The sequence below is a fragment of the Thalassophryne amazonica genome, chromosome 12 (genome assembly GCF_902500255.1).
Source record: "Thalassophryne amazonica chromosome 12, fThaAma1.1, whole genome shotgun sequence".
Lineage (NCBI taxonomy): Eukaryota > Metazoa > Chordata > Actinopteri > Batrachoidiformes > Batrachoididae > Thalassophryne > Thalassophryne amazonica.
This window is the reverse complement of record NC_047114.1, coordinates 43,434,592-43,458,135: the sequence shown is the minus strand read 5'-3', so window position 1 is coordinate 43,458,135 and position 23,544 is coordinate 43,434,592. Positions and strand designations below refer to the sequence as shown.

The following is a 23,544-nucleotide window of genomic DNA, read 5'->3' as shown; positions in this document are numbered from 1 at the left end:
TTTCCTGGTTCTCTCCCTCAGCCCCAACCAGTCCCAGCAGAAGACTGCCCTCCCTGAGCCTGGTTCTGCTGGAGGTTTCTTCCTGTTAAAAGGGAGTTTTTTCTTCCCACTGTCGCCAAGTGCTTGCTCACAGGGGGTCGTTTTGACCGTTGGGGTTTTTCCGTAATTATTGTATGGCCTTGCCTTACAATATAAAGCGCCTTGGGGCAGCTGTTTGTTGTGATTTGGCGCTATATAAATAAAATTGATTTGAGTTGATTTGATGCATCACTACAAAGGCGATATATGTTGGCGCTTTATCAACTATACTGCCACGTCCAACAACATGACTAACTGCTATGTTTGTGCTCGTATGGCAACATCAACATCACAACACAATGTCTATACGACTACACCCACAACTGTGGAATCAGGATGCCTGATGGCAATGGCAACGTACCCCGGCAGGGGCAAGACAAATGACTCTCTACTCACCCTTTTTCAGCCATACAAGACAAATGACCCTCTAACCTCCCACGACTGCAAAAGGTTACGTCGCGTGGTGTACCAGGCTTGGCCACAAGCAACCGCTCCTCAGGTGATGGAGGGTGTCACCCATTATGGCTTCTATGGACGGTGTGTGGCAGGACATGGAACAAACGAGGATATGAAAAATTCCGAAGGACCACCACATCTTCTCCACAGGACAAGACATCGCCATGATTACGATTACCACCGTAAGAAGAGAAATGGAATTCACCAGATACAAGTTTCTGCAGTTCATGAAATCATCCTTGACCTTCGCAAAGGCCACTTTGGAGGAACTCACCGCTCTGCGACTGATGGTGCTCCAGAATCGCATGGTTCTCGACCTTCTGACCGCACCACAGGGAGGTGTGTGCGTACTAGTGGGAACTGCAAGCTGCACCTTCATACGGGACAACACTGCGGACAGCGGAGCCATCCACAGGGCCATCGCTGAAATGACTACCACCAGAGGCGCTGTGCTGACTACCATGAACTCAAAAAGCTGGGACTTCTGGACTTGGTTCACATCAGGAACTTGGTGGCAACTCCTTTTGAAAACGTGTATACCACTCGTTGTTTTGGTTATGTTTTGTGTTCTAATGCTCTGTGTGCTTCCATGTATTCGTAGCATGTTCTCTCAAGTGATGACTCGTTCCTTCCTACAGCACCAAGTCCTAAAGCAACAATAGCAAGAAGAACCCCGTGAACCTGAACCTGTGCAGCTTGTCGGTATCAGTGCGGTATATGAGAATGTGTGATGCTTTAATGATGTGCTTATTGAAAATGTGTCAAATACAAGTGATAAGCATCTGATATTCTGCATTCACATACGATAAACAGGAGGGATATGTTAGAGAAATTAGGCACCTGACTGTATATCATTATATTATCACCAGCACACCTTATATATATATATATATATTGTCACAACATATATTATCGTTTGTTCTGCATCACATGTCATATGCATGCATATATCTTTTGCACCATGTAGTTTTGCACGTCTCTGTTGGGATTACGGCCTTGAAGCAAGGACAGTGTCTGTGGGAGGACAGTGAAACAATGGAATTGATGTACACCAGCTGGATTCACGTCATGTCGGGTGACATGTTGTTTGATGGGGAAAAAGAGTACAGGCAGACAGCAGCAAACCCACGGAAACACATATTAGCTTGCAATAGCTCACCAGCTGCACAGGATGTTTTGCTCCTATTCATTGCTTTTATTCATGATATTCATAATAACCGATAATGTCGTCACGCCCTGCTTGTATGCCACTTTTGCTTAATAATGCTGAGCACAGGAAGACAGTTCGATGAGAGTCAAAGAGAGAGAGAAAGGAGACGGCTCTCTGAGACTGCTCTTCCCTTTGCATGCAAAGCTGAAAAGGTTGCTGGTCTCGTGTTCACTCATTTATAAATGTCCGGTAGGGTAAGGTATTTGACCCTGACAGTTGTCACACAGTCTGGCCGGTGTGCGCCGTGCCCCATGCTGCTGTTCACCTGTGTTCCAGAGTCATTAAATGCACCAGACCAGTTAGAACAGAACCATGGGGTTCTTGGACAGTCGCCTCTGTGCTTCTTCTCGCTGGCTTCATTTCTTCCCAACTTTACAGTCATTTTGACACCATGATCCAACTTTTGACTTTGTGTTCGTCTGTTAATGTCTGCAAAATCACTCTTTTGCGTACTCATGTTCTGCGTTCCTGGACAGTCGCCTCTGTGCTTCTTCTCGCCGGCTTTATTTCTTCTGCAGTTTCACAGTCATTTTGACACCGGTGATCCAACTTTTGACTTTGTGTTCTTCCGTTAATGTCTGCAAAATCACTCTTTTGAGAGCTCGCGTTCTGTGTAAATGCTCGTCTTGAGCACGAGTCATTGCGTCAGCACACTCAGAGTGTGCCTCATCTGATCCATTATAACAAGATGTTAAATCTATCATAAACATACTTTTACAGCTGCTTATAATGAAGGAATGAACATGCAACTGTTTTACCAAGCTATTACAATATAAACATTACAAACCTTTTAGGCTGCTCCAAATACATTCTCCACTTCAGTGCACGAGACAGAGAGAGGAAAAAGCTCCAAATGTCCTCTGTGATTCCAGAAGCAATTAGAGGTGTTTTCAACATCCAAGCTCTGACAGAAAATGATAAATCTGCTACAAAATAATTATTTTATATATATATAGCATCTGGCACACAAAGCAGGTGGGATTGTAGTGCGCAAGAGGGCTGAGCCAAAATAGACTGTCCTGTCCTCATAGCCACCAGGTGCTTGGATAATGGGCTTTTAACAGCCTTGGCCTCACCACAAACATCATGCCTCTATAATCTTCGTTGTCCAAACTGCCCCACGATGTTATTGCTAAATTTTGAACTTCTTGAAATTAGTGCCACGCTCAGAGATGAGCATCGTTAGCCAAATATTCAGCTCCAAAGAGCCTCTCAGAGCCACTATTCTCCCATGATTGTTGAATAATTGGACTCATACCACAAAAAAAAACAAAAACAAAAAAAACATGCTACATGGCTCATTATTCATCCTTCATTATTCGGTGGGACCAGAGCTTAAGGTGATATACACATTAGATGATACTGGTTTACAAGAATCTTATACCAGAGGCCTGTGTGAAATAATTTAGTTTTAATAAGTTATCTTTTTCATATGTTTGTCAGTCCTTCTTTTGGTTAATTTTACAGAGTTAAAAAGTTCCTAACATCCATTTAACATTTCAGCGGTGACAGTTTGTACCAAGGATTAACTGGTAAATGGCCTGATGTTTAAAAAGCTCCAAACATCTTTTTGTTGGGTCACATCCTCTGCAGACACTATGCAAAGTATGACACTGGCACTGCAGCACTTTACTGCGGCCTGGTGAAATTTGTAATTAGATGTAATACTTTAGTTTTAATCTTTAAAATGTTTGCAGATAATGCAGATAAATGACAAGGTTGCATTTTTTGAATTTACATTTTTGCTTTGGTCTCCCAAAGCAAGAAAGATGGCAAAAGTAGTGTTTTTTTTTTGTTTGTTTTTTTGAGAGAGAGAGAGAGAGAGAAAGATAGCTAGAGTTCATATGCATTTGCATCTGTGAGTGTGTAATTAAAACAAGTGATTTTTTTTTTTTTAAACACAGATTATCTCTCTATTCCAGCTGGTCAGAGTTGGATTTGACCTCCCTGACAACCAGAGAGAGGAAATCTCTTTGGGGCCAAATCCAAATTGGCACCCTTGGTGATTTTCTTTTTTTTTTTTTTTAGTCCAAACTCAAACTGTCACAGTGCTCAACTATTAAGACAAGCTGAGATCAGTTAAACTTACCAAAGAATCATATTGTCTTATGCAAACTGATGAAACTGATGAACATTTTATCCACTAATTATTTTTTGTTACATAATTTGCTTTGAGCTGAGCTGGTACCACACATACAAAAAAAAAAAAAAAGAGCATGCAGATTATATTACTGCTGTGTTGCTGAGGGCTTTTCCATGATTGTGGTACATTCGGCTTATACACAAAGTCTCAAAATGTCACAGAGCGACTGAGAAGCAGAGGTTTGTTCCCATCTGTCTTTTTTTTTTGGTCAGTGAAAGATTTAACAGCATTGTGTAATGAGGGCAAATAGCTAACTGAGTCTCTCTCTCTCTCTCACACACACACACACACACACACATACACACACACAGCAGTTCTGAATGTTGTCCTGTGTATGATAAAAACAATCATTCTCATTGTTCAATATGAACATTATTATCGTTTTAAGTGCAGATAAATGAGTTCACCCCTCTCTAGTATGCCAACATTATTCAAAAACAATGAATTCTATTCGATTGTAACACACCAGATTAAAAGGAAAACTAACAAAGCCCTTAAAATTTGCTGGACTCAGATCCACCACATCAATAGAAAAACTTAATTTTGCCTTTGTAAAATCCCATAGACAGGGCAGTATGCAATTGCACAAGCAGCAAGTATGCTTACCTCCCTACAAGAAGGTCCCCAGTTCAAGCTATCTACACCCTATGTTCATCTGAAACTGCCTCATGAAGGGCATACAGTGTAAAACATGTGCCAAATCAACATCCAGACCAATACCATGTCTGCTGTGACAATCCCAGAAGAAACCAAAATAAATTAGCTTTACTAGTATCCCTTTAGATATGTCCGACTCATGTTTGATGGTTAATGGTTGCTGGACAGATGATGGATCAGGAGCAGGTGTGGTTGTCAGTGAGACTTCCGATGCAGAAATGTTATGAATCAGAGAAGTAAACAGTCACTTTAACACTTTCACAGCAGTTACATTGAAAACTCAAGTAATACATGCATTCTGAGAAACAAACATTTCTTGAGAATGCGTGAAGTTTTGATTCACTGGGTGCAATGTTGAGAAATGTTGGTTTCTGAGAATGCAATAGATGGAGAACCATGCCCTACTTATCCTGGGTCAGGCTCAAAATTTCTCAATCGCTCCTCATACCTTGTCTGTCAGTGTCTTTGTTTCCAAAACCTTGTTCCGGTGGCCACCAAGGCTTAAATGTATATATAGAGATTTTAAACCACACAATTATGGAAAAGAGTTTTATTCAGTCAAGTAGTCAAAATAAATGCAATGCAGAAAAAATAGGTTCTCAAGGAAAATCAGTATTTTATATAAAAATTAGTACAATATTTAATTTCAGCATTGTTATTAATACAGTTGTCGAGTGTCACTAAGTTTTTCAATATAAATGCAAAAAAGAAGGTAAAAATCAGTTATGCTTATACAATTCCAAAGTTCTTTGTACAGAATATTTAAAAAATGAGATTGTAGTGCATTCATACATCCATTAAGATCAAATTAAATGTCCAAAAGAGATTTCTAGAAATGTGCGGACAACAATCAAAATCAGGCACAGAATTCTGGGATTATTTGTGAGTAAAGCCCTTCTTTGTAAATGACACAAATGCTTAACTCACAACTGTGCTATGTACAACAAATTCTGTTTTACATTTTCCTATTGAGAAACAAGAGCAATGATTAATTAAAATTCTTCTTGAAAATAAATCTTGAATTCACCAAAATAAAATGATAGCTCAAATAAGTCCCAAACATGACAAGAGATGATAAATGGTGACAATTTCTGCTTTTCAATTTACCACTATTATGTGAACTTTAAAAATGGCTCAAAAGATATGAGAAATATGCATGAATGGGAGTAATATTAGCAGAAATTATTAAGAGGTAGGGAGCATTGGTTTAAATTGACAACTGAAAAAAAAAAGCTTCCCTACATTTGCAGTGCACAGTCATGAATGCTGAGTCACTTGTGCTTAAATTGCTTTTACAGTATTCTATCTTACTGGGAAAAATTTGGTTCCATGGCCTTTGTCTTAACTGTGTTCTCAGTATTGTGGTCAAATAATTTTTAAGTTCAACTTCTCAGTTATTGTAAATGTGGAGCATTGCGAAATTCTAGCATGGGTGACCAGATGACTTATTATTTTGTGGCAGGGATGGCAGTGGGATTCGAACACCGGATTGGTCGCACTTCAATCCCTCAGGCGGCACTGCATTAAAAACCGACATCATTGTAGAAAGGATCTTACTGCGTGGGCTCAGGAACACTTCAGAAAACCACTGTCAGTTAACACAGTTCGTCGCTACATCTACAAGTGCAAGTTAAAACTCTACCATGCAAAGCGAAAGCCATACATCAACAACATCCAGAAATGCCACCAACTTCTCTGGACAGACGCAAAGTGGAAAAGTGTGCTGTTGTCTGATGAGTCCACATTTCAAATTGATTTTGGAAATCATGGACGTCGTGTTTGTTACCAGCGCAAAGTTCAAAAGCCAGCATCTGTGATGGTATGGGGGTGTGTTAGTGCCCATGGCATGGGCAACTTACACATCTGTGATGGCACCATCAATGCTGAAAGGTACATCCAGGTTTTGGAACAACACGTGCTGCCATCCAAGCAACGTCTTTTTCAGGGACGTCCCTGCTTATTTCAGCAAGACAGTACCAAGCTACATTCTGCACGTTACAACAGCGTGGCTTCGTAGTAAAAGAATGCGGTACTAGACTGGTCTGCCTGCAGTCCAGACCTGTCGCCCATTGAAAATGTGTGGCACATTATGAAGCGCCAAATACGACAATGGAGGCCCCGAACAACTGAAGTCGTACATCAAGCAAGAATGGGAAAGAATTCCACCTACAAAGCTTCAACAATTAGTGTCCTCAGTTCACAAATGCTTGAGTGTTGTTAGAAGGAAAGGTGATGTAACACAGTGGTAAACATACCACTGTCCCAGCTTTTTGAAACATGTTGCAGGCATCCATTTCAAAATGAGCAAATATTTGCACACAAATAAAGTTTATCAGTTTGAACATTAACATTTTCCTTTTTTTTTGTTTTTGTTTTTTTGTTTACATTTTACACAACATCCCAACTTCACTGGAATTGGGGTTGTACAGTAAACACAGATCTGTGAAAAACATTGATGTATATATATATTCGGAAAATAATGTGCTGCACATGTAACACTATGCAGCTAATTCACAAACATTCCCCCATGTGAATGGAAACCTATGTATGTGTTATCGCCCGCTTCAGCATGTACGTCTGTGTCACATTTCATATCAACACTCGACCTATGGTAAAAAGTTGTGAAATGTACAACACCCATTGAGGACAGCCCTGTGATTATTTTCACCAAGTTTTATCTCTGCATCACCAGCACTCTAATACCAATAAGTGATCAAATTTTGAGGTGCAAACACACTTTAAAACTGCAAATTTTAAATTATGCCCAAATACTGTTGGATTTCTTGGATCAAACAGAGTTCAAGGCACCCTATGATGTCAGTTGCCACTTTTTTGTTGCCACAGATGCCACTTTTTCTGCCTTATTGGATTTTATGTAAAAGCCTAAACATTTTTCAAAGGCCACAGATTTTGTCCAATCTTCACAAAAGTTGGTACAGTTGATCTTCAGAGCAAGCCTCAAAATTCTATTTCTGTGGCTGGTTGACTTGAGGATTTAGTTGTCAAACCCATCGAAATTGGTGGTAATGCCACCAAATAAGAAATGAGGTCATAACTCAGCAACACGTTGATGTATCAAAACCAAAGTTGGTATTTGTTCTCAGAAGCCCATTGTGAGGGAGGAAGAAAAAAAAATGTTGCTTAATCATTAAAGAACACTGCTTCCAGAGGGGGACGTTCGGTCAAAAGCTGCCTTGTTTATGACGCAGATGTGTGTGTGTGTTTTTTGAAACAGTATCATATGTAGATGTTGTAAGCTGTTACAAAATTTAATATCACCGGAAAAACTAACTTAGACACAGGTTACAGGTTACAAAAGAGTTGCATAATTTCCTTGAATCTGATCATTTGAAACATCTTTGACCATAAATTGTTTTGTGCCATTTCCAGTTGTAAATAAAACAAACAAAAACCTCCAACAAATGCTCTCCACACAGTCAAGTCTCAGAGAAAAGTATCCTCATAGCCATCACTGGAAAGGCCAGGCTTCCCTGGTTCAGAGTCTTTAGATACTAATGCCATACTCTCTGGCAGGTCACATACTGCTCTTGTCACACTGTCATAAGATGGTGGTGAGGACATCAGGGTCGCCTCCACTGTCTGTGTATCCTCCATGATAACGGGTCCATAGTGCTGTATCATGGATGCTATCAAGCCCTCTGTTTCTGGGGCATTCTCCACATCCACCACAGTTTCATAGTTGATTTGTCTGTAGAGGTAGGATGCCTGTTTCATCTGTCGGCACACTAGATGCCTCCTATAACACCTCTGGATGATGATAGCGGACACCTCCTCCATTTTGTGGCGGAATGTGGAAGTGATGGGCTCATGAGAAACTTTAGAGGGGTTGGTAGTCATGAATTTCTCCTCCATTTGCTGCTTGAGAGCATCCATCTCACCAGACTCTCCCAGGACTCGCTTGGTGAAGGCAAACAGGATATCCAGGCAGTGGATCCTATCCCCACTGACCACTGGAAGGTCCATGGAAATCAACTTGAGCATGTTGGGCTTGGCAATGCGTAAAGGCTCAGAAAGAGTGTTTGCGAAGTTTGACAGCATGGAAAACTCAATGAACTGGGTGGCCTCAGTATCAAACTTCTCCCACACTTCGTAAAACATCTCAAAGTCATCCTCACTCAGTGGCTCTGTGCTTTCCTCTGTGGCAACACTGAAGTTCTCCAGAATTATAGCTATATACATATTCACCACAATGAGAAAAGATATGATTATGTAACTGACAAAGAAAGCTATTCCTACCGAGGGGTTGCCACAGTTTCCCCGGGTATTAGTGCCTGTATTAACAAAGTTAATGTCACACTCCTCAGGGGGGCTTGACATTATCGGGCTCAGAAGGTTGTCCCAGCCTGCCGAGGTACTGATCTGAAAAAGGCAGATCATGCTATTCCCAAAGGTCTCAAAGTTAAACATGTCATCAATCCCATCTTGTTTTTTGATGTAGGCAAAATTTGCCATTCCAAAAATAGCATAGATGAACATGACGAGGAACAGCAGGAGGCCAATGTTAAACAACGCTGGCATGGACATCATTAAGGCAAAGAGTAAAGTCCTTATTCCTTTGGCTGCACGTATAAGTCGAAGCACTCGTCCTATCCTAGCCAGTCTGATGACTCGAAATAGGGTCGGAGATACAAAGTACTTCTCAATGATATCTGCAAGAACAATCCCTGAAATGAGACATAAAGCAACAACTATAAATGCATAGTAACACCAAGAATGTCAATATATTCAAGAAATCAGGATTTAGGACATAAAGTCACAGTAAATGTCAAAATTACGGAAGAGGAATGAAAAGAAGAAAGTGCAGATACTACCTTTATGTGCATCATTTTAAAAATAGAAAAGGTTAAAATGTGATCTGCTTCAAAATCTATCCCATAAATAAGATCCCCAATTCATAAGAGTTGAAACATCTTGTATATGACAATATAAAAAAAAAACAAAAAAACTGTGGATCCAAACTATGGAACATATGTTTTCAGTAAGTAATACAGCTCAGACCCAAGGTTGCAACAAATGGAGACATGATATAGTCCTCCGTGATCTTGCTGACACATAGAGTCAGAGAGGACCAGCAAGAGCAGGAAACCGTTTTCCAGGATGATCCCGTTCCTCAAAGAGCAGACGGCTCCCAAACAGACATATGGGAGATCAACACTGCTGGACGAATCGGACGCATGGGAAATGTCTGTTCATCTTCCCAAACATTGGAGTGCAAGTTCATAAAATATCATCCTTCAAGCATATAACAGTGACCGTCATATAACAGTCACCTGAGACAGGTCTGCTCTCCTTTCCTAGAGTCAGAACTAAACATGGAGAAGCAGCATTCAATTTCTATGCTCCCCCCCCCATATCTGGAACAAACTCCCAGAAAACTGAAGATCAGCTGAGACACTGAGTTAATTTAAATCAAGGTTAAAAACTCAACTGTTCACCATTTCTTTTAACTAGATTATTTTAAATCTATAATTGGTTCTGATGTTTTTTTTAAATTGTGTATCTTAAGTTTCTTCTCTTCTTATTCTGTTATAATGTCACCGTAAAGCACTTTGAGTCAGCCTGTTGTTGAATTCTGCTATACAAATACATTTGCTTTGCCCATCAGCCTGCCTCTGTTTTGCATTTTTGCTTTAATGGATTTTCAGTTGCTGATGAAAAGTCACATTCATCATCAGAATAAGCAAAATCATCAGCCATAATCAGTTAATCCTTTGCACTAAAGTCATGATCTTGATCAGTTTATGATTCAAAAATGGTTGGTTTTTCAGATTTGGCACGCAGGTTTTCCTTGCTACTGATCACCACAGCAGGTAATTTCACAAATAATCAGGATTTTAAGTAATTTGTTATGAGGATCACCTACAAACTAACAAAAAGATTTATTTGTTGTTAATATAGTGAAAAGCTTGGGTACGGACTCGAGGAGATATCTTTACATTCTGTGGCAGATCCTTTTTTAAACATCACGAACATTTGTCTCTACCTACCTATGATAGAAAGAATGATCACCACAAAGTCAAAGATGTTCCATGCTACTGTGAAGAAATAACAACGGAGGGCAAAGATCTTAATCAGGCATTCGGTCGCGAAGATCACGATGAAGACGAGGTTGATCCTGTTGAGGATGGACTCTGTTTGTGGCGACTGCTCATCGGTTTCCACCATCATGGTCACCATGTTAACAATGATGAGCATCATGATCATGATGTCGAAGGCTTGTTTGGATACAAGGTCAAAGAAGAAGGCTTGGAAAATGTTCTGGGTTTGAGAAAAACAAAACAGTATGTCAGCCAGGAAAACTGTTATTGAATGTTTCAGAATGCCAAAGTTCAATGTCTGAGGATATAACAATTACTCATACAAGATTAACATTTAAAATATGCTAAATGTGTTTACAAGAATACACCCTTTAAGAAACCCTAGAACTTTGATGAAAATATTGTGTTTAATATTTGAGTGGGTCAAATAACATTTAAAGTGTCCAACATTATTCTTTCAAATATATATATATATATATATATATATATATATATATATATATATATATATATATATATATATATATATATATATATATATATATATATATATATATATATATATATATATATATTTTCTCCCCCCCCCAACACTGAAGATACAAACCAGCTATTAATTTAGAAACCTCATTTTCAAATTAAAGGAATTTTATTTTCAGGAAAATGCCAGTGCATTAAAACAGTTGTGGATGATTTAACATCAAAATGACTGTAAAAACCTAAATAAATGCAACCTCACCTTGATAAAAAGAAAAAAAATAATACAAGAAATCACCTAAAATAAATGACATTTATTTTATTTAGATTTAAAATATTTGTAACATGAAAACCCCCATTTCTCAAAAGGCTCAACAGAATAGACGTTTCAAACTGTGCCATAACTGTAAATCAACTACATTCTCAGAAAACACTGAACTGTGCACCTAGTGCCCGGTCACATGGCACACGGCGATAGCTGGACAAAGGATAACAAGTGAAAAAGTCACAAATCGTCAAGAGAAGGTGGATGAAAGATCCCGCACCTTTTCCATCACCGAAAAGCCTGTGAATCAAGAACAAAAAAAGGAACGAAACAAAACCGAAACTGCCGAAAGAAAAACTAAGCGAACGTTGACCTCGACGCTGTAAACGAAATCAAACGAAATATAAACCCAGCGCACCCAGCCTTGTTCTCATGTCCGCAGTACTCGCAGGTGCAGGATTTTGTTTGTCTTGACAACAAGTTTTATTTGTCTTCAAATTCTGAGTTCTCGTGGCGTGTCTGTACCTTGTTGTACATTTTATCTGTACACTTTACTTTGTCTTGGCATTAGCCATGGGGAACTGCACCCCAGTCTCTTTTTTTTCGTCCTCCCGTCACGAAATGATTCAAACTTTTGTGACGGGGTTTTTTTTTAACTCACCATTACTAACCCTACTCCTTCCCCTAACCCTAACCATAACCACCCCAACCCCGCTGCACTTTTAATTGCATGCACCCATCGTAGAATGAATTCGAATAAATTCGTACTCCCATGACAAAAAATTTGCACTTTTTGTGACAATATGATGAACCAATAGATTGCTTGTGAACGGCTGAGCCTTTTGGGGATGCTCCTTTTATATCTTGACACTCACCTGTTTCCAATTAACCTGTTCACCTGTGGAATGTTCCAAACAGGTGTTCTTTGAGCATTCATCAACTTTCCCAGTCTTTTGTTGCCCCATCCCAGCTTTTTTGAAATGTGTTGCAGGCATCCATTTCAAAATGAGCAAATATTTACACAAAAACAATAAAATTTATCAGTTTGAACATTAAATATCTTGTCTTTGTGGTGTATTCAATTGAATATAGGTTGAAGAGGATTTGAAAATCATTGTATTCTGTTTTATTTACATTTTACACAACATCCCAACTTCATTGGAATTGGGGTTGTACGTGCTGCTGAATCACGACATGCCGTGAGACTGGGTTGGGAACTGTCCATGTCAGATGGAGGCTACTCCCGAAGACACGCACACACAGGCCAGCCACAAACGGTTGAAACGTGCGTAAATATTTCAAACCAGTTGATAAAACCTTTTTAACGCTATTGTTTCTGTATGCAAATGTTGCTTTTTTGTTCCAGACATGGATGATTTATCAGCGATATAAGGATGCTTTGTTCAGCTCGAAGCTTTAGTTATACGAATAAGCTTTACTGATTCGTTCAGATATCGTCAACCTTCGTTCAATACATCGGACTTGGGAGGTTGAACAAAGTTGGACGAAAGTCAAACAAAATGCTAACATTACGAAAACTAAGCAAACGATAAGAAACGGTCAAGAACAAAAGCAAAATGAAATATGGACAAATTGAGGTTGTCGTCGGTATTAATTCAAATTTTTACAGTTTTCACAGTTTAAAAATTCTGACGAAGCGCCAGCTGCAGGAACGAAGCTGGATGAAGGTTAAATGATGCCTCGGAAAGTCAGCAAAAGTCCGGATTTCTAATTTCGTCTTATTAGTCCTGTGTGACCGGGGCTTAAAACTCCTGCACAGCACCGTATTTGAAAAAACCGTGAGTGTAAAGCGTTACTTTACCGTAGGCCTTGGGATTGGTTTTTGAGGTTTTTTGGATCCCAGCTTCTTCATCGCATTATAGTACTTCTTCTGCTCTTCGGTCATAAAGATATCCTGTCCACCTAAGTACAGGCAAAAAAAAAAGTTCATTATTTTTGCTGTAAATAAACAAGGAGGAGGTAAAACATTAGTTCTATGTCTACTGGGAAATGCCTGCAAACAGCAAGTGAATTGCAGGTACGTTATGACTTAATACTCATCTTTCTTTTCTGCTGATTGAAATTGTCAATAATGACACCGATGAAGAGATTGAGAGTGAAGAAGGAGCCAAATATGATGAAGACAACAAAATACAGGTACATGTAGAGGTTGATTTCTCTGACTGGCTGTTCCTCCACCTGAAAATAAGCACTTTTTTCCATTAACATGATACTTATCATATATATTGTACACAGTGCACCTCAAATAGGAATACTTACTCCTCTTGAATCAACAGCCGCGTGCATGATTTCCATCCATCCTTTAAATGTAGCCTATAACACAAAAATATATAACAGTACTATCGGTGTACTGCAATGTATGTGACTTTAGCAATATATCAATATCAGAGTGAATACTTAAACTGATAATATGGTATCTGCTAAAATAAAAAGGCCTGATGCAAGCCAAAAGGATATAAGCCTTCAATTCAATCTATGTTCAGGATCCAGATTCAGAAGGACACATACGTGCATACAAAACTCACACAAAACAAATACTTATAAAATAAAAATACAGTGTGGTGAGAATGCCAGAATATATTCCACATTCCAGACTTCACACTGGCACTATGCATAGTTTTCTGGAGCAGTGGTCCTCAATCCTGGTCAAGAACCGAAGCTGTGTATATTTCTCAACTGTCCAGGGTAATATGGGGGGGGGGGAGAGAGCCTATTTCAGTGTTCACTGGGTGAATGGCAGGGCACAGTCGGGATAGGCCATTGGTCCAGGGCTCTTCAACTTGTTCCAGAAAAGGCAGAGAGGGTGCAGATTTTCTTTGCAACCACCCACTCCACCAGGTGATTTCACTGAATAACTGATTCCATCACCTGGTGGAGTTGGTGGTTGCAAAGAAAATCTGCACCTTCTCTGCCCTTTCTGAAACAAGTTGAAGAGCCCTGCACTAGTCTATCGTAGGGCTGAGACATATGGACAGACAAAAGCATACACCAATTCACCTAAAGGCCCGGTCATACAGCACTTAGAGAAGGGCAACAAAGCCCAAATGAAACAAGAAATCTGGACTTTTGTTGACCTTCATTGGCATTGTTTAACCTTCATGCAGCTTCGTTCCTGCAGCTGGTGCTTCGTCGGGATTTTTAAACTGTTGAAAAATTTTAACAAATGCCACAGAAAACCTCAATTCATCCGTATTTCATTTTGCTGTACTTCTTGATGTTTTAGTTTTTTTTTTTATCATTTGCTTAGTTTTTGTAATGTTAGCATTTAGTTTGACTTCATTTGACCAGCTGAATGTTTTCACAGTGCAGAAGCTGGTTTGTGAGCACTGCTATGGAGGAGAGATGCAGCTCTTCTACGGCGGTGCTGGTGTGCGGTGTTGGGCTTCTGCTGCTGTGTGTGATGTGGCGAGTGCTGCCGTGGTCATGCGGTGGTGCTGGCCTGCCAGGAAGCATTTGTCACCCTCTCCACCAGCGCACGGCAGTCTGTGATTGTGGTGCAGCTGCAGCATTCTGTCCGTGAACTCTGAAGGGCTTGCTGTCCTCCAGCCCGCGCAGAGAGAAGAACCTGCTGGCCCTGTCAGCGTGTGACAGTTCAAAGGTTTTGAGGAAGTGATCCTTGATCATTGCATATTTGTTTGCAGTGGGAGGACTTTGCAGTCTCTCTCTCTCTCTCTCTCTCTCTCTCTCTCTCTCGACAGCGATTAGAGTTTTGGTATTTTGAGAAATATTAGGCATGTTTCCAGTGTATATCATTTTGGTGGTGTATTCAGAGTGTGTGGTTAGTTTAGTGGTGTTTTTTTTCTTTTTTAAATTGAGGTGTCTTATGAATGTTGAGCAAGTGCTTCAGTTTTTGTTTTTTAATTGGAGCAAGACTGAGCATGCAGCGTGTCGTCAGAGTCTAAACTACCAGACAGCGAGGATTCTGATGATGAAAGAGATGCTCTCTCTCTTGTTCTGGACAAGGAACCAGAGCAGGTGGATCCACTGACATGTGCACAGATCTCCACAGTGGGTCAGATCATGTGCTTCTGTTTGCAGCTGAGCTCCATCCCAGCGCCGAGTCCTGGAATGCAGAGATGCAGACACACACTGCTCCAGCAGTGTCTCCTGGTGCATTTCGTTTAAAGCGGCGAGATCAAGGTTTGCTTCGGTTTCATTTTGTTCATCTTTCATCCCTTTTGCGCTCTTGATACGCAGGCTATTCGGTGATAAAGCTTGTTCCTCCACCTTTGCTCAACAATTTGTGACTTTTTTGCTTTTTTCCCCCCTTCGTTCAGGAACCATTCTATGCCGTGTGGCCGGGCCTTTTATCGAGCATGTTTTTGTACGTGGGGGTTAAACCGGCACACATAGAGGGAACTTGCACAGAAACTGGGAGAATATGCAAACTCTCCACTGATAGGATGAGGTCTGAAGTGGACATAGAACCTTCTGGTTGTGATGCAACAGAGCTACCCACTAAGCCACTGTGTTGTACCACAAGAACATTATCAAATTAAACGTGGTAGGCCAATCAAAAGTAGGAAGAAACCTGACTGAGCTAATTAGAGGTGGGTAGAACAGGGAGAGATAGAACATATGCAGTGTTGGGGAGGGGGAGGTGTTTGAAGACCAGGTTATAAACCATAGACTAAGAGCAAATTCAATTCATCTTATTTATAAAGTTCTCAAATCATAACACAGGTCACCTTGAAGCATCTGTGAAATCCTCTTCTCGTGTCATAGCAAAGAAAACCTGCACCTTCTTGTCCATTCATACAACCCCTGGTCTAGACTTTACCCAGCAACACTGGCAACAGTATAAGGGAAACGTCCCTCATCATTTTTTGTTATTCTACAGGAAGAAACCTCAAGCAGACTGCACTCAGTAGGGTCGACATCTGATGCAGCTCTTCTCACGAGACAGAACAGGAGGCACAACACAATATTGGCAAAGCATGCAGTCGTTGTTGTTCATTCGGCTGCTCCCCTGTTTTGTTCGGGGTCGCCACAGCGGATACAGCCAGATCCGCATTGGTAATTGGCATAAGTTTTACGCCGGATGCCCTTCCTGACGCAACTCCAGTTTTACCTGGAGAAACACACACACACACACACACAGCCGCTGGTGTTCCAAAGAGGTCTCCCATCCAAGTACTAACCTTAGCTTCTGAGATCTGACAGGATCAGGCTTACACAGAGCAGACCAGCTGCATTGGCAAAGCATGCAGTAAAATTCATTAATTTTCGCCATTTATCCAGGTGGCAGCAGACTAAGCAGCTCATTACGCTCTTCCTTAATCTTTTCCAAGACCTCTAGCTCTTCCTGGGTCTTCGCTGAGGCCTCCTCCCACTTGGACAAGCCTGGAAAACCTCCCTAGGGAGAAGTCCAAACACCAGGTTCCACCTCAGCTGCTTCTTTCAAAACAAAGGAGCACTGACTATTTGTCCTATCTCTGACTGTAAGCCCAGATATCCGACAGAGGAAGTTCATTTCAGATTCTTGTATCTGTGAGCTTGTTCTTTTAGTTATTACCCAAAACTCATGAACACTAGTGAGGATTGGAGCATAAATCGACTAGTAAAGCTGGAGCCTTGCCTTCTGACTCAGCCCTTTCTTCACCAATGACGGTCCGATACAGTGTCCAAAATTTTGAAACAAAGACAACTCACCACTTGCAGAAGGGAGAGATATCCAAGTCCTACATTGTCGAAGTTGACCTTCACTTTCGTCCAGTAGAATTGTGTGTCATTCATGGCTAGGCAGTCTGACTTGTTGTTGATCATCAAGACACTGTGGATGAAGCCTGTTCTGTTCACACACTTCCCAAATTTCCCGGCAAACAGATTGACTCCCATGATGCTGAAGATGAGCCAGAAGATAAGACACACAAGCAGCACATTCATGATGGATGGTATGGCTCCTATGAGAGCATTCACGACCACCTGATGACCAAAAAAGAGAAAGAAGGTTGGCTGTCACGCTATCCTACGTGTTTGGCCTAAACATTCTATTTCCAAGCCAACATGTCCAACAGTAAGCAAAGACAAGTTACTGTAGACAATAAACTACTATCTGAAAAATCATTGTAACAGTCTGGATCATGGTTCAGCCAAAACACATAAAAAGCAAATAGAAAATAAAATACCTTGATAAAATATCCACTTTACTTTCGCAACAAAGTAATTCTTGCTAAGAAGTCATTCTATAAAGCAAATGTGTTTTGCTCATACTGTAGACCTGCCTGCCACCTGTTAAACACTGTCACCTACTGGATGGTTGTCTGGTCTTGGATAGATGATGAAACATAAGCGTAATTGTAATTAAACTTACATCTAGCTTGTTTGCCACCTGCTGGACATGTCTTGGCTTTTTGCACATGTATAGTAGACCTTAAAAGCAGGGGTAGCCAAAGTCACATGTAGCTGGAAATTAGCTTGTTTGGTAGCTTCTTTCATTTCCAGAGCATCAGTCTGGTGGCCATCAAGGCCACCAATGCTTGTTAGTATCAGAATCAGAATCACCTTTATTGTCATTGCACAGCAAAATTTGCTTGTGCATCCTCAAAAACAATGACCACCCTCAAACACACTCACCCATACATATACGAGGGCTGTCAATAAAGTACGGTCCTTTTTATTTTTTTCAAAAACTATATGGATTTCATTCATATGTTTTTACGTCAGACATGCTTGAACCCTCGTGCGCATGCGTGAGTTTTTCCACGCCTGTCGGTGACGTCATTCGCCTGTGAGCACTCCTTGTGGGAGGAGTCGTCCAGCCCCTCGTCGGAATTCCTTTGTCTGAGAAGTTGCTGAGAGACTGGCGCGTTGTTTGATCAAAATTTTTTCTAAACCTGTGAGACACATTGAAGTGGACACGGTTCGAAAAATTAAGCTGGTTTTCAGTGAAAATTTTAACGGCTGATGAGAGATTTTGAGGTGATTCTGTCGCTTTAAGGACTTCCCACAGTGCGAGACGTCGCTCAGCGCTCTCAGCCGGCGTCGTCAGCCTGTTCAAGCTGAAAACCTCCACATTTCAGGTTCTATTGATCCAGGATGTCGTGAGAGAACAGAGAAGTTTCAGAAGAAGTCGGTTTCAGCATTTTATCCGGATATTCCACTGTTAAAGGAGATTTTTTTAATGAAAGACGTGCGGACGGGTCCGTGCGTCGGGACGCAGCGGCACAGGAAAAACACCTCCGTGTTGATAACCATTTGTAAAATCCAGGCGGCTTTTGATGGCTTTCAGTGGAGTGAGTATATGAGAAATTGTTTAACAGGCAGGACATGTTCCAACTTGTCCTTAAGGCTTTCAACAGAGGTGTTTTTCCTGTGGCGGAGCGTCGCGGCAGCTGCGTCCCGACGCACGGACCCGTCCGCACGTCTTTCATTAAAAAAATCTCCTTTAACAGTGGAATATCCGGATAAAATGCTGAAACCGACTTCTTCTGAAACTTCTCTGTTCTCTCACGACGTCCTGGATCAATAGAACCTGAAATGTGGAGGTTTTCAGCTTGAACAGGCTGACGACGCCGCCTGAGAGCGCTGCACGACGTCTCGCACCGTGAAAAGTCCTTAAAGCGACAGAATCACCTCAAAATCTCTCATCAGCCGTTAAAATTTTCACTGAAAACCAGCTTAATTTTTCGAACCGTGTCCACTTCGATGTGTCTCACAGGTTTAGAAAAAATTTTGATCAAACAACGCGCCAGTCTCTCAGCAACTTCTCAGACAAAGGAATTCCGACGAGGGGCTGGACGTTTTCTCCCACAAGGAGTGCTCACAGGCGAATGACGTCACCGACAGGCGTGGAAAAACTCATGCATGCGCACGAGGGTTCAAGCATGTCTGACGTAAAAACATATTAATGAAATCCATATAGTTTTTGAAAAAAATAAAAAGGACCGTTACTTTATTGACAGCCCTCGTACTTCAATTAATATTAAAAAACATCAGGAGATTGGGGGGGGCGGGGTGGGCAAGCTCGGAGACAAACATAACTTGTAATGCACTGATCCCACATTGTCATTGTCCCATATTACACCACCCATGCTGCACATGTCCCATACTGCACGTATCGTATATATAAGTATATAAATCTAGAAATATCACATATTTCAGCATAGGCTTCTGACACAAATTTCACAGAAAACAGGTCATAATGTTTAAGCATCCTGCTGTCAGACATGTTAACTAACAAATGGGGTTGATACTTAAAGGACATGTTGTACTTTTTTAGCATCCTAGTTAGCAGCACATCAAAGTATTCATGACTGTAAGTCTCTCCATGCACATTAGTGGTCTCTAATGTTTTTTATTGCTCTGCCTGAGCAAGGTAACAGGTGCATTTCCAGAAAATGTCTTACTCAGCAATTCTCGGCATGTGACATACATATTAGCAAAACAAAAAATATCCTGATGGCTGACAGACAGAGCGAAACAAATGCAGTTATGTCTGATAACAAGGCTTCTGAGCTTTTCTTTGAAAGTGATGGCTCAGACTTATAGTGGAGATGACACACTTCACCTCAAAATGCTTAACTTTTAGAGAGTGTCGGATTTTGGAAACTAATTGTGGTGATGCGCTGTTTGTGTCACAGGATGCTGGTTTACTGCTGCTGTGAACATGATGGACGTGGACTGACTCCACTACGCTGTTTATACAAACTGCCTGGACACGCAGATGTATGAAAATTCAGTAAGGTATATCTTATGAATTATATTCCAATTCTAAGGTGGAACTATGGCAGTATACAAAGGTATATCTAAATATCTAAAAAGGAAGAGTAAAACAGGAGAGTAGAAAAGAGTAGAGTAGAGCCACTTAGGTGCCTGGTTTGAGAACCAGGGATGGTAGGTTAAAAATGTCTCATATCGGAAAAACTCAGAAGACATTTTCAGGAGATAATGGACTCTATCTAACGTGCCACAATCATGACAGAACTTGAGCTGAAGGCAGAGTTCCGATCGGACATTATGAACGCCCGTGATCAGAACCTGAGGACAAGTGGACCTGGACTTTAGTCTCTGGCCATCTATTTGTACCTGAGGACTCGTGCAACTTGAAAATGTTCTCTGGCTGTCGAACCATGTGAGGATGAGTGGACCTTTTCCTTGGGTGGGAATCGCACACACATGTGATACATGCGTGGGGGCTTCTTTGATGTTGTGGATTTTTTATTTGGAAATCCTTACAGCTGGGTGAGTGGCATGCTCATTTTTCTAAATCTTTTGCTGCGAGTCTGTGGGAATGAATGTGGATGTGTCTGTGTGTGTGCAGCACACTGTTTTAATGTGCATCTCAGCTGTTTTATTGCCACTTTGTACATGGACATAAAATCTCACAGATGTCACATGTCACGTGACACATGATCGCAACATCCACAATCCATCCTTCATGTCACAGCCTGACTAATAGCCTCACAGAAAAATCAGCATGGCCAGCTCAACTGCCCCACAGGCTGGAGCCATGAGCCCATCTATGTGAGTGCATTGCTGCAATGTGAAGGTGGTTGTTTCACATGTTGATCATATATTGATTGATATGGTCATACGTTCGCACGCACGCACGCACTACAGTTATGCATTTGTCAGGGGGCCATGGTTGACATATAATCACGTCATGGGTTGGATGACATTCAAAATCATGCAGGGAGGTGGCTATGCACTGCCCATGGTCAGTGCTGTGGTCCTGCAGCATGCGCCGCTCCATATCACAGCCATGGTGTCAGCACAATGCACAGCTGGGGAACACATACTGTCACATATGCTCCGGTCACCCATGTGCAAGGCACCATGGTGCAAGCAAGTCTGCAAATGATGACGACATGGGGAAAAATAAAAACAAACTGGATTGCCCCAACCACGTATCAGCATGCATGGCTATGACCATGCAGTCAAAACTGCACCTGACCACTGTGCCATCAGTATGCACAGCTGGGGAACACACAACTTGCCATGCAAAATATCACCTAACGAGATGCCACCACGAGGCGTGTGCATCGGTCAGCAGCGCTTCTGTGCATGCTGGACAGAGGGACACGCAGAGCCACCTGATGTGTTAATGATACGAGCACATCAGGCCATTCATGTAAAAAATAAAAGGAAGAAAAAATGTCATCCATGTCAGTTCAGTACTTCAGTGTTTACATCCAGAAGGAGGATAATTCTTGTATTGTCCACTCTTTATAACAGGAATTAAATATTAAAAAGTGCGGTTGTGGTTTTTTGTGGGTTTTTTTTTTATTTTTACAATGAGAACAGAATCTTGGCCAGTAACATGATTGTCTTACATTTAAATAGTAGATTCACTGTTCTTATGATGTTCTGTTTTGTGATTTACACATTTCTGTTGATTTATGCACAGCATTAATAATACGTCCAACATGTAATTGGTGCTGAAGTGTGAGTGCGATGTACATGCTCGCACTGTGCACATCCTCATGCACGAAACCGTCGCCACGGGATCGTTCATGCCTGTTCGACCGTGTGTCCCTCCCGACAGCAGGTGTAACATTTCACAGTTTGCCAATTCAGTTCTTGTTGCTCTTTTTCGGCCGGTTTCTGCGTCTTCCGCCAAACTTTGTGTTATGTGTGAAGGGGCCATTATAAGTGTTTTATTTTGATTTTACAGGCTGTGTTTATGACACATGGCCGTGCAGGTGCACTAAACCTACTCAGGGCTACTGCTTTTACCGTGACTACGAGGTCTGTCAATAAAGTAACGGTCCTTTTTATTTTTTTCAAAAACTATATGGATTTCATTCATATGTTTTTACGTCAGACAAGCTTGAACCCTCGTGCGCATGCTTGAGTTTTTCCACGCCTGTCGGTGACGTCATTCGCCTGTGAGCACGCCTTGTGGAAGGAGTGGTCCCGCCCCCTCGTCGGATTTTCATTGTCTGGAAATGGCGGAATGATTTGGACTTTTTTTCCATCAGAATTTTTTCAGAAGCTGTTAGAGACTGGCACCTGGAAACCATTTGAAAAATTTATCTGGCTTTCAGTGAAAATTTTTTATGGGCTTCACAGAGAATGAGTGTTACTACAGCTTTAAGGACGGCTTTAAGGATGCTCGGCGCGCCACGCTCCGAGCTGCGACGGTGAGGCAGAAAACGCCAGATCATTTCTAAGCTGATGGCTCTGTGGATACGAGACCGTCGTGTGCACTTTCTCTGGTTATCACAAGAGCTGGACATCAGCCATTTTCCAGCAGATTTCACTTTTAGCAAGAGATTTTGTCATGGAAAGCCGCGCGGAGGCTTCGTGCGTAACGACCGATTCGCTGTTTGAGCGAGACAAAGAACACCTCCGTTTCGGCGTGTCATGGGACAAGTTGGGACATGCCTATCTCGGCTTTCAATGCTTACCAGTCCAGTAAGTATCAGAGAAATTGTGGAGAGCTGGACACATCCTAACTTGTCCTCTGACACGCCGAAACGGAGGTGTTCCTTTGTCTCGCTCAAACAGCGAATCGGTTGTTACGCACGAAGCCTCCGCACAGCTTTCCATGACAAAATCTCTTGTTAAAAGTGAAATCTGATGGAAAATGGCTAATGTCCAGCTCTTGTGATAACCAGAGAAAGTGCACACGACGGTCTCGTATCCACAGAGCCATCCGTTTAGAAATGATCTGGCGTTTTCTGCCTCGTCGTCGCAGCTCGGAGCGCGGCGCGCCGAGCGTCCTTAAAGCCGTCCTTAAAGCTGTAGTAACACTCATTCTCTGTGAAGCCCGTAAAAAATTTTCACTGAAAGCCAGATAAATTTTTCAAATGGTTTCCAGGTGCCAGTCTCTAACAGCTTCTGAAAAAATTCTGATGGAAAAAAACTCCAAATCATTCTGCCATTTCCAGACAATGAAAATCCGATGAGGGAGCAGACCACTCCTTCCACAAGGCGTGCTCACAGGCGAATGACGTCACCGACAGGCGTGGAAAAACTCATGCATGCGCACGAGGGTTCAAGCTTGTCTGACGTAAAAACATATGAATCAAATCCATATAGTTTAAAAAAAAATAAAAAAAGGACTGTTACTTTATTGACAGACCTCGTACATCAAAAAGAGCAGTTATTACTCACATTTGTGTAAACTTTGGAATTATTCTGTGCCTCAGATCTTAACGTTAGCAGTTACATTCCATTCAAGCGTATACTGGGACATTTCTAATAGCTACGTCACTGCTGTTGGAAACACACC

The 23,544-nt window shown here is 41.4% G+C and overlaps 1 protein-coding gene across 1 annotated transcript in view; it reads right to left on the bottom strand.

Annotated features, from left to right (window-relative positions):
• Nucleotides 1-7,963: 7,963 nt before the first annotated feature.
• LOC117521651 (sodium channel protein type 4 subunit alpha B-like) overlaps nt 7,964-23,544 on the bottom strand; it is a 94,939-nt gene continuing 79,358 nt past the window's right edge. Inside the window, 6 exon segments of the mRNA XM_034182974.1 lie at nt 7,964-9,229; nt 10,553-10,823; nt 13,168-13,272; nt 13,407-13,544; nt 13,626-13,679; nt 17,019-17,291. Coding sequence (XP_034038865.1) covers nt 7,989-9,229; nt 10,553-10,823; nt 13,168-13,272; nt 13,407-13,544; nt 13,626-13,679; nt 17,019-17,291 — 2,082 coding nt within the window. The 3' untranslated portion in view covers nt 7,964-7,988.